Below are 14454 nucleotides of genomic sequence, written 5' to 3' on the forward strand. Positions count from 1 at the left end.
GCCACACCAAGAAGAATGTGTACAAGAACAGGGACCAAAGAAAAGTGGATAGGAGCTCAAGGATACTGCTAGTTTATAGACACTGCATTAATCAGAGAGAAATGTTTTCCACCAAACTGTCAAGTAACTTTAACATTATGATAGTACACGAAAAAAAACTTTTCAATTACCTTCTAGAATTGTTAGTTGAATGAAATTTGTTAATAAGAGTTTTCTAAAGCGATTCCACTCTCAAGGAATGTTTAAAAATGATTTACGTGCATATGCCAAGAGGCAATGAAGATAAACTGCAGTTAATTTCCATAGAAACTAAAATGATCTAAAACTTGGTAGAGTGGACACCTTTGAAATATTCCAAAAATCAACCATAAAACATAGAAAGAGCAGAAATTGGCCACACAGCCAATCAAGTCTGCTTTGCCACTTAATCATAAGCTGATGCATTTTTCCACTCAGCCCCACTGCCTGGCCTTCTCTCCATAATCTTTGATGCCTTGACTAATCAAGAACCTATCTATCTCTGCCTTGGCCTCTACAACTGCCTGTGGTAGCAAGTTCCACAGATTCACCAACCTCTAGCTGAATAAATTTCTCTGCACCTCTGTTCTAAGCAGACAATCCTAAAGTTATGCCCTCCATGTCCTAGACTCTCCCACCATGGGAAACAATCTTTCTATATCTACACTGTCCATGCCTTTCAACATTCAAAATGCTTGAACAATATCACCCTTCATTCTCCTAAATTCCAAGTACAGACCAAGAGCTGTCAAACGCTCCTTATATGATAACCCTTTATTCTCAAAATCATCGTTGTGAACGTCCACTGAACCTCTTCTTTCTTCAATGAGGATCCTAAAACTGTTTACAATACTCTAAAGTGAGGACTCACCAATGTCTTACAAAGCCTCAACAACACATTCCTGCTCTTATATTCTTTCTTTTGAAGTGAATGCCAGCGTTCCATTTGCCTTCTTCACCACTGACTCAACATGCAAGTTTACCTTCAGGCTATCCCGCACGAGAATTCCCAGGTCCCTTTGCATCTACAAATTTTCAATCTTCTCCCCATTTAAAAAAAAACCTGCCCATTTCTTTTTTTCTACCAAAGTGTATGACAGTGCTCTTTCCAAAACTCTATTTCATTTCCCACTTCTCTGCCCACTCTACTAACCAAACTAAATCCTTCTGCAGCCTCCCCATTTCCTCAACGCTATTTGCTCCTTCACCTACTTTCATAACATCTGCAAATGGTCACAAAGCCATTCTTTCCATAATCCAAATCATTAAAATACAACATTAAAAAGTGGCCCTAACACCCATCCCTGTGGAACATTACTAGCAACTGGCAGCCAACCACAATATGATCTCTGTATTCAGACTCTCTGCTTCCTGCCAATCAGCCAATGCTTTCCCCACGCTTGTACAGTGCCCTCCATAACGTTTGGGACAAAGACACTTTTTTCCTTTATTTGTTCCTGTGCTTCACAGTTTTACATCTATAATAAAACAAATCACATGTCATTAAAGTGCACATTCCAGATTTTATTCCACATCATTTGTACACATTTTGGTTTGATCACATAGAAATTACAGCACTTTTTACACATGGCCCCCTCATTTCAGGGCACCAGAGTGTTTGGGACATTTGGCTTCACAGATCTTTGTCTCAAACATTATGGAGGGCACTGAACAAGCATGGGGAGAGCATTGGCTGATCGGCAGGAAGCAGAGAGTCTTAATATAGGGATCATATTCTGGTTAGTTGCCAGTTGCTAGTGGTGTTCCACAGGGGTCTCTTTTTTATATGTTGTATATTAATGATTTGGATTATGGAAAGAATGGCTTTAAAGCCTAGTTTGCAAATGTTACAAAGGAAGGTGAAGTAGCAGATAGTGTTGAGGGAACAGGAAGGCTGCAAAAAGATTTTGTTTGCGAGTACTCATATATGTTTCATTGGTGCAGGTATAAGAGAGCTAGATTTGCTTGTAAGCTTTTGATCATCTTTGAAGTCTGTATTTGCCATTTTTCAACATGAGGACCAAAACTGTGCCAATGGAAGTCAAAGAAACCATTAGGAGGTTGAAAAACAAGGATAAACAGTAAGAGACATCAGCAAAACATAATTATTAACATCAACAGTTTGGAACATCATTAAGAAGAGTGCATTGGTGAGCTCAGTAATTGCAAAAGGACTGGTATTCCAAGGAAACCCTCCACTGGTGTTGACTGAAAAAATCTCATTATAATGATGAAAAATGCCCAAACGCACGTCCAAGAAATCAGAAATATTTTTTAGGAGGCATGTATGGATGTGTCAATAACTACTGTATTCAGAAGACTTCATGAACAGAAATACAGAAGCTACACTGCAAGATGTAAAGGTGGTACCCTTTGGATGTTGGGCAGTTCATTTACGCCTCCACACTTTGCTCTTGCCATCACTCTGACACGGGTTAATCTTGGTCTCATCTGTCCACAAGACCCATTTCCAGAATTCTGCAGGCTCTTTTAAATACATCTTGGCAAAATGTAATCTGGCCATCCTTTCTGCAGCTAACTAGTGGTTTGCATCTTGCAACATACCCTCTGTATTTTTTTCATGAAGTCTCTATGGACAGCAGCCTCCTGAAGAGTGTTTCTGATCTGTCTGACAAAAATCTGTTTGGGATTTTTCTTCAATTATGATGAGAATTCTTCTGTCATCACAGTGGAGGTCTTCCATGGAACACCAGTCCCTTAGCGATTGACTGAGGTCACTAGAACACTCTTGATGTTCCAAACTGTTGATTTTGGTGATTTACTGTTTTATTCTTGATTTTCATCCTCATAATGGATTCTTTGGCTTTCATTGGTATATCTCTGGTCCTCATGTTGAAAAATGGCAACTACAGATGCCAAAGGTGATCAAAAGCTTCGAAGCAAGCCTGGCTCTCTTATACTGGCACCAATAAAGCAATTAAACGTACCTGAGTATTCACAAATATCTGAAGAAATGACCCAAATATTTTGGTGCCCTGAAATGAGGGGATTATGTATAAAAAATGCTGTAATCTCTACATGATCAAACCATAATGTATACAAATAGCCTTAAATTAATTCAGGGATGTGCACTTTAATTACTAATGAATTGTTTGATTATAAATGTAAAACTTTGGAGTATAGGGGCAAATAAAAGAAAAAAGTGTGTCCCAAACATTGTGGAGGGCACTGTATATTTCCTGTTATTCCAATGACTCTTATCTTAATTACCATCATGTGCAGCACTTTGTCAAAGACCTTCTAAATATCACAACACAACTGCATTTGCTTCATTTAGCCTGCTTGTCACTTCTTTAAAGAATTCCAATAGGTTTGTCAAGCAAGATCTTCCCTTAAGGAAACCAGGCTGACTTTGACTTACCTTTTCATGTACTCCATAACCTCATCCTTGATAATTGACTTCAACTTGAAGGGCCGACGTGGCCTATTTCCACGCCGTAAACGGTTATATGGTTATAGTTATGGTTATAACACCTTCCCAACTTGTGTTGAGTTGCAGCAGGAGCTGCAGTTACCTTGTTTTGTCACTACAACAGAGAGCAGGGCTGAGCTTTTCTGACCTACAGTGTATGCAATTAAATGATATTGTTCAAGCTGTTATTAAACCTTTGACATCTCAAATGAATGAAATGGCTCAAATGAATGCTGGTATAAGTTCAGAATTAAATATGGTTAAGACACATGTGGGTGCATCTTATAAAGAATTTAAAAAATTTCAGACTGCTTTTTTGGACTGTAAACAACAAATGGCTTCTAACACAGAAAAAGTGCTGAAGGTTGAAAAATCAGTCATAGAATTGGGAGAATGCGAGAAGGAGCTAGAGAGGAAAATAGACTACTTGGAGAATCAAAGCAGAAGGAATAATGTGAAAATTGTTGTCTTGCCAGAAGGTATAGAAGGACAAGATCCTCTTCGTTTCTTTAAAGACTGGATCCCGCAAGTATTAGGGTAAGATTTTTTTTTCTGGGAGATTTGAACTGGAAAGAGCCCATAGAGCTCAAAGAAGAACACCCTCAGCTGGTCAACCAGCGAGACCGGTAATAATTCAATGTTTGAATTATTTGGACAGTGCAGAATGCGAGACAACGACAAAGTCTGTTATTGATTCAGAATAGCAGTTTTCTTTTACCCTGATTTGAGTCAAGAGCTCATTCAACGTCGGCGTCGATTTAATCCAGTGAAAGAAGTTTTGTGGCGTAAAGGTTACAAGTCTACTTTTCGCTACCCTGCAGTGTTGAAGGTGTTTTATGGAGACTATCAATTTCGGTTTTTTGAAAATGATCATGAAGCAATGATTTTTGCTGATTCATTGCCAGATATAAGAGGACAAAGACGTAGTCCACCATTATCTCCTAAAGAAAAATCTGGTTGTTCTGGAAATGGAAGAAATGGGAAAAACGGGAATGGAAAGAGTCCAACTTCGTCTGAAATAGGATCTTCGAGATTGGAATCTCTTGGATGAAAAGAAGAATTTTTTTTTCTTACTCTATTTTTTTTGTTACTATGATATTTTGATGTTATTGTTTGGCTGGGGAGGGAGAGATTTGCTCTAAGTTCTTTACTAGTCATCAGCCATTGGTGGGTGACCCACACCCAATTTTTGCTTGGGGAATCACTACCTTTTGGTAGGTTTTTTTGTGGGGGGGGGGGGATTTTCTTTTTTTTTCTTTATTATTTTTTAATTTTCATTTTAGTTAATTATTAATTTGTGATTTTTTTTCTATTGGAGGGCCTATGTACGTTGATTTGAGTTTTTAATATAAACATATTATTGGTATTTAGTAACAATAGTAGATATGTCAAAGTTGACGTTTGCTACTTTTAATGTTCGAGGATTAAACAGTCCGATTAAGCGTAAGTGAGTTTTGGCATATATTAAGGAAATGAAAATTGATGTTGCTTTTTTACAAGAAGCACATTTGAATGTGAAGGAAAGTATGAAATTAAAGAGGGACTGGGTTGGGCATGTATATTCTTCTTCATTTAATTCTAAGGCTAAAGGCGTAGCAATTTTGATACATAAAAATTTATCTTTTGAATTACAATCAATGGAGGAAAAGGCAGGATGTATTCTTAAATGAATTGTAAGATTTTTAGTGAATTTTGGACTTTACAATACTTATGCCCCAAATGCAGATGATGAAATATTTATTTCAGATGCATTTTTTATGTTTGGGTCAGGCTAATGATAATATTTTAGTTGGTGGTGGTGTTAATTGTGTTTTGGAACCTTTATTAGATAAATCTCCGAAGAAAGTTAAGAAATCCAAGATGGCAGTTCAGGTTCAAGCATTGATGAAAGGTCTTAATTTAGTAGATATTTGGAGACGTCTTAATCCGACAGAGAAAGATTTCCCTTTTTATTCATCTAGACATGAATCGTTTAAGGATTGACTTCTTTTTAGTATCGGCACATTTGCAAAGGAAAATACAAGCAGAATATAAAAGTAGGGTGATTTCAGATCATTCTTTGTTATATTTTACATATGCAACTTCTGAGAAAATCCAAGTGGCCTATCGTTGGAGGTTTAATAAAATGTTGTTAAAAAATATGGAATTTATTGATTTTTTGAAAAAAAAAATTCTTTTTTTTGAAAGAAAATTCTAATTCTGTTCAAAGTAAGTTTGTATTATGGGATGCTATGAAAGCCTATTTGAGAGGACAAATAATTAGTTATACTTCTAAAATAAAGAAGAATCGATTAAATTAGAGTTTTGAATTAGAGAAACAGATTGATGAGTTAGAAAAGGAATTTCAGAAAGATGCTACAGAAGATCAGAAAATAGAATTATCTAGTTTGAAATTGGAATATAATACTTTGCAATCTTATCAATTTGAATGTGTGATTAATAGGACTAAGCAAAGGTATGATGAATGGGGAGAGAAAGCACATAAGGTACTGGCGTGACAATTAAAGAAAGAACAGATTTCGAGGACTATTAATGCTGCTAGATGGAATTCCCTTATTACTTATAAACCTCGTGAGATTAATGATGAATTTTACTCATTTTATAAAAAGTTATATACATCCGAAGGAAAACAAGAAACTGAATCGATTGATTTTTTTAAAAAAATCACAGTTGAATTTACCGATATTAGAGGATGCAGATATACAGAAGTTAGAAGAACCATTTACTGATTCGGAAATTAAAATGGCTATGCTGGAAATGCCGAACGGTAAATTGCCTGGTGGTGATGGATTTTCGGTTGAATTTTATAAAATTTTTTATGATGATTTATCTACAGTGTTTGGGGATGTATTACGTCAAGTTGGAGAACATTATGAATTACCCGAGTCTTGTTCTAGTGCTTTAATTACAGTAATTCCAAAAAAAAAAGATCCTTTGAAGGTATCTTCATATAGACCAATTTCGCTGTTAAATGTAGATTATAAAATAATAGCTAAAATATTAGCGAATAGATTGGCTAAATTTTTACCTTAGTTGATTCATATGGATCAAACAGGTTTTATAAAGAATAGATATGCTTCAGATAACATTTTGCGCGTGATTAATAGATTTCAACAATCTTCAGATCATCCGATGGTGATATCTCTAGATGCAGAAAAGGCATTTGATGGAGTTGAATGGAACTTATGTTTAAAGTTTTGGAGAAATTCAAGTTTGGTCCTTTTTTTATTGGTTGGATTAGGGCTCTATATAGCAAACCGGTAGCTAGAGTATTGACGAATGATTTGATTTCGGAACCCTTTAAGCTATCTCGATCAACTCGTCAAAGTTGTCCTTTATCATCGGCTTTGTTTGCGTTACTGATTGAACCTTCAGCACAATTGATAAGACTAAATACACAGTTACAAGGTATAAAAGTTTTAGACGAGGAGTATAAAATTAATTTATTTGCTGATGATGTATTGGTGTATTTAATAAACCCAGCTCAGTCACTTTTGCACTTGAAGGATGTCTTTCTGGATATAAAGTTAATTGAGAAAAAAGTGAAATATTACCAGTAAGTGAAGGAGATTATTCAGTTTATAAGAATATTATTAATTTGAAATGGACTGATCGAATTAAATATTTGGGTATAATTTTGAATGTTAATTAGAAATCTTTATATAAATTAAATTATGTTCCATTAATGAAAAAAATTAAAACTGATTTGATCAAATGGAAAGATTTACCTATTAATTTAATGGGTAGGATAAATATAATTAAGATGAATATTTTTCCGCGTATACAATATCTCTTTCAATCTATTCCGTACTTACTTGATAATATTTTTTTTCGAGATTTGAATAAAGTGGTTAGGGAGTTTTTATGGAGAGGTAAATTTTCGAGAGTAGCTTTGAATAAATTAATTTGGAAATATGAGTTAGGGGGATTACGTTTACCACATTTTCAAAATTATTATGAAGCAGCCCAACTTAAATTTATTAGTTCATTGATGGATTTGGTATGGCCTCCGAGTTGGGCCAAAATTGAGATGGCAAATATTTCTGAATTTGAAATATATCAATTTTTGTTTAGATGGAATATAAATTTGTTACAACAATATAATGTGCCTATACTAAAACATTTAATGAAGTTATGGATAAAGAAAAATAAAATGACAGGCTCTAGGTGTAAATTATCGGCTTTGACTCCATTGTATAATAATCAACTTATTCCTTTTTCAATACATAATCGAAGTTTATTGCATTGGAGATTTAAAGGTGTGAAAAATTTGGGAGAATGTTTTAAAGAGGGTAAATTTTTATCTTTTAATCAGGTGAGGTGAGGGAAGGTTTTGGTATTGATAAGAACTCTTTGTTTCTTTATCAAATTCGATCTTTGGTAAGATGTATGTTTGGTAGAGATATGATTTTTCCTGAAATGACTAAATTTGAGACTTTTCTTATGAAGGTACCAGAGAAGGGTTATATTTCATCTATGTATCAAATATTACAGGGTGGTATGGATAAAAAGGGTTGGGATAGATCTAAAAGTAAATGGGAAGCGGATACTGGTTTTATTTTTTCCGAAGATGATTGGTTAGATATTTGTGATGATAGTGTAACTCGATTGATAAATGCTCATTATGCAATGATTAACTATAATTTTTTACATCAATTATACTTAACACCTGAAAAATTTATAAAGTATGGTTTTCATGAATCAGACTTGTGTTTTAGGTGATACGGTTGGAACATTTTTTCATGCCGTTTGGTCATGTATACATATATAATCTTTTTGGAATAAAATTCAATCGTTTTTAGAATATCTGTATAAGATTAAAATAGTTTTAGATCCAACAGTCGTTTGCAACCTTTGAAAGGCTTGGGATTAGATAAGTTTCAGCTTGCTTTTGTACATTTAGCTTTATCCGTAGCGAAAAAATGTATTGCTAGTACGTGGAAAGATACAAATATGATTGATATTAATAGATGGCACAACGAGATGAAATATTGTTTAATAATGGAAAAAATTACATGTTTCGCGAGGTAATAATAATTTTTTAATTAATTAACTATTCAGAATATTTACATTTCAATTTACATTGATTAGATCTTAATATGTATATTTAATTTTTCTTTAATATTCTTTCATTTTTTATGGCTCTCCTTAGGAGAGTTGGCTGAAGGGGGGGATTCTTTTCTCTCTCTCTCTCTCTCACTCTCTCTATATTAAAAAATGTTCATATTTATGGTTAATTGTTGTATATGTCATATATTATTTGTTTTTTGAACAAATAAATAAAGTTAAAAAAAAAATCCCAACCACTCACATCAGGCTAATTGGTCTATAATTTCCTTTCTGCTGCCTCCCTCCCTTCTTGAATAGTGGGGTGACTTTTGCGATTTTCCAGCCCTATTGATTCCTGAAAGACCATTACAAACACCTCCACAATCTCCATCACTACTTCTTTCAGAACCTGAGGGTGCACCCTTAGACCATTTACCTTTCTGAGCAACTTCTTCCTTGAAATAGTAACTGCACTCACTTCCCTTCCCTGATATCCTTTGAAAATTCTTAAGTAAAATCTATTTACTAAAAAATTCTATCATTTTATATGTTACTTCTAAATCCAACATATTTTTAAAAAACATCCAAGGTTCGATTAAAAAGTGGAACTTGTCACTGAGGTGAATAATAAATCTATTTGAAGGAAAACTGATGCTAAATACATAAAAAAGGAAATAGTTATTAAATTGACCAGCTGTGTCTAATTACATGTTTCTGCCTACAAGTATACATTTTGGAGTACTGGATTTTCACTTAAACAGAATTTCAAATCATGCCCAATATCTGCTCCTACATGCCTGCTTTGATAACCTAGGAGAAACTTTGTGGAGAAAAGTTTCTTCAGCAATATCTTACTTAAAGATTTTCTTAAACTGCAGTTCAATCACAGGGAGAAAAAAAATAAGAATACATCAAGTCTACAGACCCACAACAACAAAATATGGACAAACAAACTGAGAGTATATTTCAATATTTAGTGCATTTAGAAATAACTTTGAAAAAATACACACAGCAAAGAGGGATGAAATAGTTCTCTTTCCTAAAAATTTAACTTTAACATACTTTACAAAGGTGTATTACAGCATAGGAAATTAACTGGGTGGAATATGACAATTTCTAGGGAAGAAGTTGCACTTTAATGCTCTTTTCTCCATCCTTCTCAGTATCAAAAATTTTAAAAATCCAACATTTAGAATTAATTCAGGCCAATTATTGTTCAAAAATTTCAGTTACTTCTATCATCTCCTCCATCAACAGCAGTAAAACGGCATACCCCAAATATATCAAGGAAAAAAAACCTCTTGTATGCCTGGAATGCCTAAATAGGTCTTTTTTTGATACTACAATGGTTAAAAAAAGGTGTCACTGAGTTGAACTTTAAAAAAATGTTCTCATTTGGAAATAGCTGGAACTTACTTTTGGCGAAGGTAGATATTTTCTCTTTTAATATTGCCAAGTTCTCGTTCAGCTTCACGAGCTGACAGCTACAAATAAAAATTTTTTTAGATATCAGTTACAAAAATGTATATGATAAACAAACTTCCAAGATTGATGTAGAAATTTATTAATGGTACATTCCACGAATTAGTTTTCCAACATGTCAATGTTTCTTTTTATTGATTCTCCAATCTCAGGAAACAATTATTTCATATTTTTAAGTTATGAAACATTTATTTTCAATGTTCAAAAAATGAAGTACTGCACACTTGCATCAGGGTTGACTATTTTCTTTACATGAATGACTTAATGGTTAAATTATAAACTGAAGCTGTTGTATGTGAAATCATGCACTTGTATAGATATATACCTTCTTTCTTTGGTGTGCCACTGACTAGGCTGAGTTCACAATTACATTATGAAAGTTGAAGTAGAAAAATTGAATAGGTAACCATGACCGAGCTTTTGACAATAAGTCATGCAAGGCGTAAAGTTATTTAACTGGAATAAACAGATACATCAGAAAATTAAATGATCAACATGCATTTTATGTTTGAAACTCACCCAATTATCATGTGCTTTTTTCTCATGGGATACAATCTATCAATGTAAATATAAAATAAAACTTAATTAAAATCTAAGTGAAGAAAGTAGTCCAATTTTCAGGTAACAATGTAACTGTACATATCAACATAATCTGTACCCAATCTTTAATAATCATGTTATTATTTTGAAATTTGCTTGTTCACAAAATTTCAGCATTATTGGCAATGTTCATCAGTCTTTATCTTTTTATTGAATGGTTATGTTAATCACATTTTGTTGGTTTTATGGTCATGTAGACCAAGCTTGTACAGGATGTCAATTTTTTTCTTTCTAATATTTTACTGTGCCAAATAGGATTTGCACAACAGAAAGGTAATGACCAATATCAACTTCTTATTCCAGTTATATTTTAGTTAATTAACTGAATTTTAATTCTCCAGTTGGTGAGCTAGTGATATCTTCCATTTATTCGCCTAGATTCCTAATCTAATAATGTAAGCATTTTGCTCCGCATCCTATTTGTGTTGGCACTCAAACTGGCAATAGAATGGACTGATCTTCCACTGCCTGCCTTCCCTTCCAGCATAGTCCCTGACAGTTTTCTTTAATATGATATTGCATGATTTCTGTGGGCAAGCAGCCAGCTCATTCCGCAGTGATTTTCACAAATATTCAAAAATACTCAAAATTTGGTAAAAGTTATAAATTATTAGGGATAACAAAAATTACAATCAAACAAAGCAACTTTAGTAATAGTTGAACAAGCTTGACTTTCGTTTGAAAGCTGTAAGGAAGCATTTGTAAACAAAGTTAAAACAGAAAATATTGGAAATTCTCAGTTCAGGCAGAATATGAAGGGAGAGAATCAGGATCAATCTTTCAGTTTGAAACCCTTTATTCATAGTTTAGAAGGAAATAAGAGGAATACTTTTTTTATATAAATACCTGATTTTTATATGACTGCATCGTTTTAATTAATTCTCCTTCAAGATCTTTAGCACGTTGTCTGCAAAGAAAACAAAACAGTAACTGGATCTCAATTCAAAATGTATTTTTTAAATTAAGAAACTGACACCCACAATTACCTATAAATAGCGAGCTCTTCAGTTGCTTGATTCATCTTTTCATCAACTTCAAAAAGTTTATCTTCTTTTTGCAACCGCTGGTGTTCTTCCAGAGTTAGATTTCTGAAGACAATGCATTCAAAATAATTCTTCAGTTTATTGGTATAAGGTCAACAGAAAGATTCATGTGATGAGAGGCCAGTAATTATTAATTAAAATCTTATGAACAGTCATACAAGTAATTCTCAATGGGGATTTTCAGCAGTTTGATGGGGAGACACTAAGCTCAATACAAGAAATGTGATTATTGCCCCCACTCAAAATTTTCTGCAGCAGTAGTTGTGGCTGATTATTAGAAAAATCAGAGATTAAGAGTCCAAAGGAAAAAAGAAAATCAATGAAAAATATATATTTGTGCTCTTTTTAATTCAAATTAAAATAAATAGTTGAGAAATAAGTCTGATTATTCCCATTTTAATATTTTCTGTGAATGATACATTGTTATATTAACAAGCAAATTGTGCACAGGTTATTATTACTGCTCAAGATAGATACTCTAAAGAATATCTTCTTTATTGGCTTAATGGTGAAGCTGAACTGTGTTGAGCACAGCAATAGAAGTGTGCCATCAGATTAATTTTCATTCAAATTCTACAAGTGCAAGCTTTTTACCTTTGAAGCTCCATTTCCTTCTCATGGTACAATTCTGTCATGATCTTCAACTTCTGCTGAATAGTTTTATATTCATTTTCAAACTGAGTTTTCACGCATTGCACTGAAGTACATTCCAACTGAAGCTTTTCAATGCGCTCTGCCAAATGAAAACAAAATAATTTAATGAATTAAATTACAAGATATGAAATTCTTTGTTTCAGAATGCAAGAAACAAGAACAGCAGTGACCAAACAGTGTCCAAATTTTCCGCTTGTATCCCAGATCTCCTTCGTAGCTTAAATATTTATCAGTCTCCACTTTAAATGTATTCAAAGGTGACTGTCCACATGTACCTTTATGGACATCTGCATTTGAGAATTTTAAAGATCGAGGCAATTGTGAAGGCAGCACACTAAAGACTCTTCTTACTACAAAGTCTGAAGAGATTTGGCATGTCATTGAATACTCCATCAAACCTCCACACACGTACAGACTTAGTTGCATCACATCCTGGTTTTGTAACTTGAGTGCCGAAAAAAAAAAATAGAAGGCTGTAGAATATACCAAACATAGCCAGATCTATCACAGACTCCAACTTCCCATACATGGAAGACATCTATGTGAGGCCCCAATATCTTCAGAAGGTAACCAACATCTTAAATGACCACATCACCTTGATCACCATCTCTACTTGTTGATATCTTTGGGAACAAGGTGCAAATATTTGATGTCTAGCATCAAGGACAGTTTTTATCCAATGGCCATCAAGCCCTTGAACCTCCTCTACTACCTGACCATTAATTTCACTGGTGTTAAAGTGTAGTGACATTCAAAGGTTAACATTGTAACCACATGACCACTAACTTTCGAAATATAGAAAAACAAGATGCAAGGAGATCATCAGATGCTCTGAGGTCATGCCAGTATCCCAAGTGAAGGTAACTAATTGTTTGATTAAGGACAGAATGCGTTTTGTGTTGGGTTAATTATAATGGAACATCTTGTGATATCAGGAATTGTGTTACAGCAGTGTAACTGTGAGAATTGAAAAAACAAACTGTCACATACAATGTATGAATAAATATTGCTGTACTTTACAGGCAAAGGAAACTCCCTTGGAGCAAGACTAGCTACTTTGCAATGGGGTACTCGGGCTTTGCAAAGCAATAAAGGTGTCTGAATTTATTTATTCATGCTGCCCCTGAAAATTTATTTACAAGTCCAGAGTGGGGCATACTATCACATTTGGCGCTGCAAGGAGGGTCTCCAGACAGGAGCCGGAAGACAACGGTGGGCTGATTAAGTAACATGCATTAGAACGGAACTTGGAGACAGATAGGCCTACGAAGTGAAATAACCTTGGACACTTTCAGTTGTTTCCTGTCCCAGTGCCTCAGACTACCTTGATGAGACCCACAAAGGGCCTGAAGGATTTGAGAGTAGGTTACAGTCCCATGGCAAGTATAGTGGGTGACAATCTCACCGAGGAAGGATTTGAGAGTGTGTTAGAGTCCTGTGTTGGGAAGATTTGAGAATAGGTTAGAGTCCCACTTCAAGAAGATCTTTCCTGGACCCAACACACTAATGACATCATGAAGAAAGCACGTCAGCACCTCTACTTCCTCAGGAGTTTGCAGAGGTTTGGTATGACATCGGAAACCCTGACAAATTTCTACATATGTGTCATATATGTGGTGGAAAGTGTGCTGACCAGCTGCATCACAGACTGGTATGCAAGCATAAAGTCCTGTAAAAGGTGGTGGACACAGCCCAGGACATCACAGGCAAAACCCTCTCCACCATCAAGAACATCTACAGGGAATGCTGCTGTCAGAGAGCAGCAGCAATCATCAAGGATCCACATCACCCAGTACACACTCGGTTCTTGTTCAGGAACAGCTGCTATCCCTCCTCCCTCAGATTCCTCAACAACAAACTCAATCAGGGACTCATTTAAGGACTTCTGCATTTTGATTTTTTTTCTCTCTGTTTTGCACAGTTTGTTTACATTTCTTTATTTGTTTACACGTGTATGTCGAGTAGATCTTTTTGTACTACCATTAAGTAGTAATTCTGCCTTTCCTGGCAGAAAAAAAGAATCTCCGGGTTGTATGTGATGTCATGTATGAATGTACTCTGACATTAAATCTGAAGTATCGTGTTTGAGTCCAATGGGTCAGGTTGTGTATTTAAGTGAGATTTAATCTAAAATCTCTGAACAAAAACATGGGGCAGATTATCAACAAATTAGAA

At 34.6% G+C, this 14454-nt stretch overlaps 1 protein-coding gene across 8 annotated transcripts in view; it reads right to left on the bottom strand.

Annotated features, from left to right (window-relative positions):
• The window catches only part of mia2 (MIA SH3 domain ER export factor 2), an 82431-nt gene that overhangs the window by 7145 nt on the left and 60832 nt on the right, over positions 1–14454 (bottom strand). For all 8 annotated transcript variants that reach the window (XM_069916842.1, XM_069916841.1, XM_069916840.1 and 5 more), the window contains 5 exons: positions 12220–12358; positions 11569–11670; positions 11429–11489; positions 10502–10537; positions 9917–9984 (listed from right to left, as the gene is read on the bottom strand). In XM_069916842.1, the coding sequence (XP_069772943.1) occupies positions 9917–9984; positions 10502–10537; positions 11429–11489; positions 11569–11670; positions 12220–12358 (406 nt within the window). The remainder of the gene's footprint in view (positions 1–9916; positions 9985–10501; positions 10538–11428; positions 11490–11568; positions 11671–12219; positions 12359–14454) is intronic.

This window comes from Narcine bancroftii, chromosome 2 (genome assembly GCF_036971445.1).
Source record: "Narcine bancroftii isolate sNarBan1 chromosome 2, sNarBan1.hap1, whole genome shotgun sequence".
NCBI classification, from domain to species: domain Eukaryota; kingdom Metazoa; phylum Chordata; class Chondrichthyes; order Torpediniformes; family Narcinidae; genus Narcine; species Narcine bancroftii.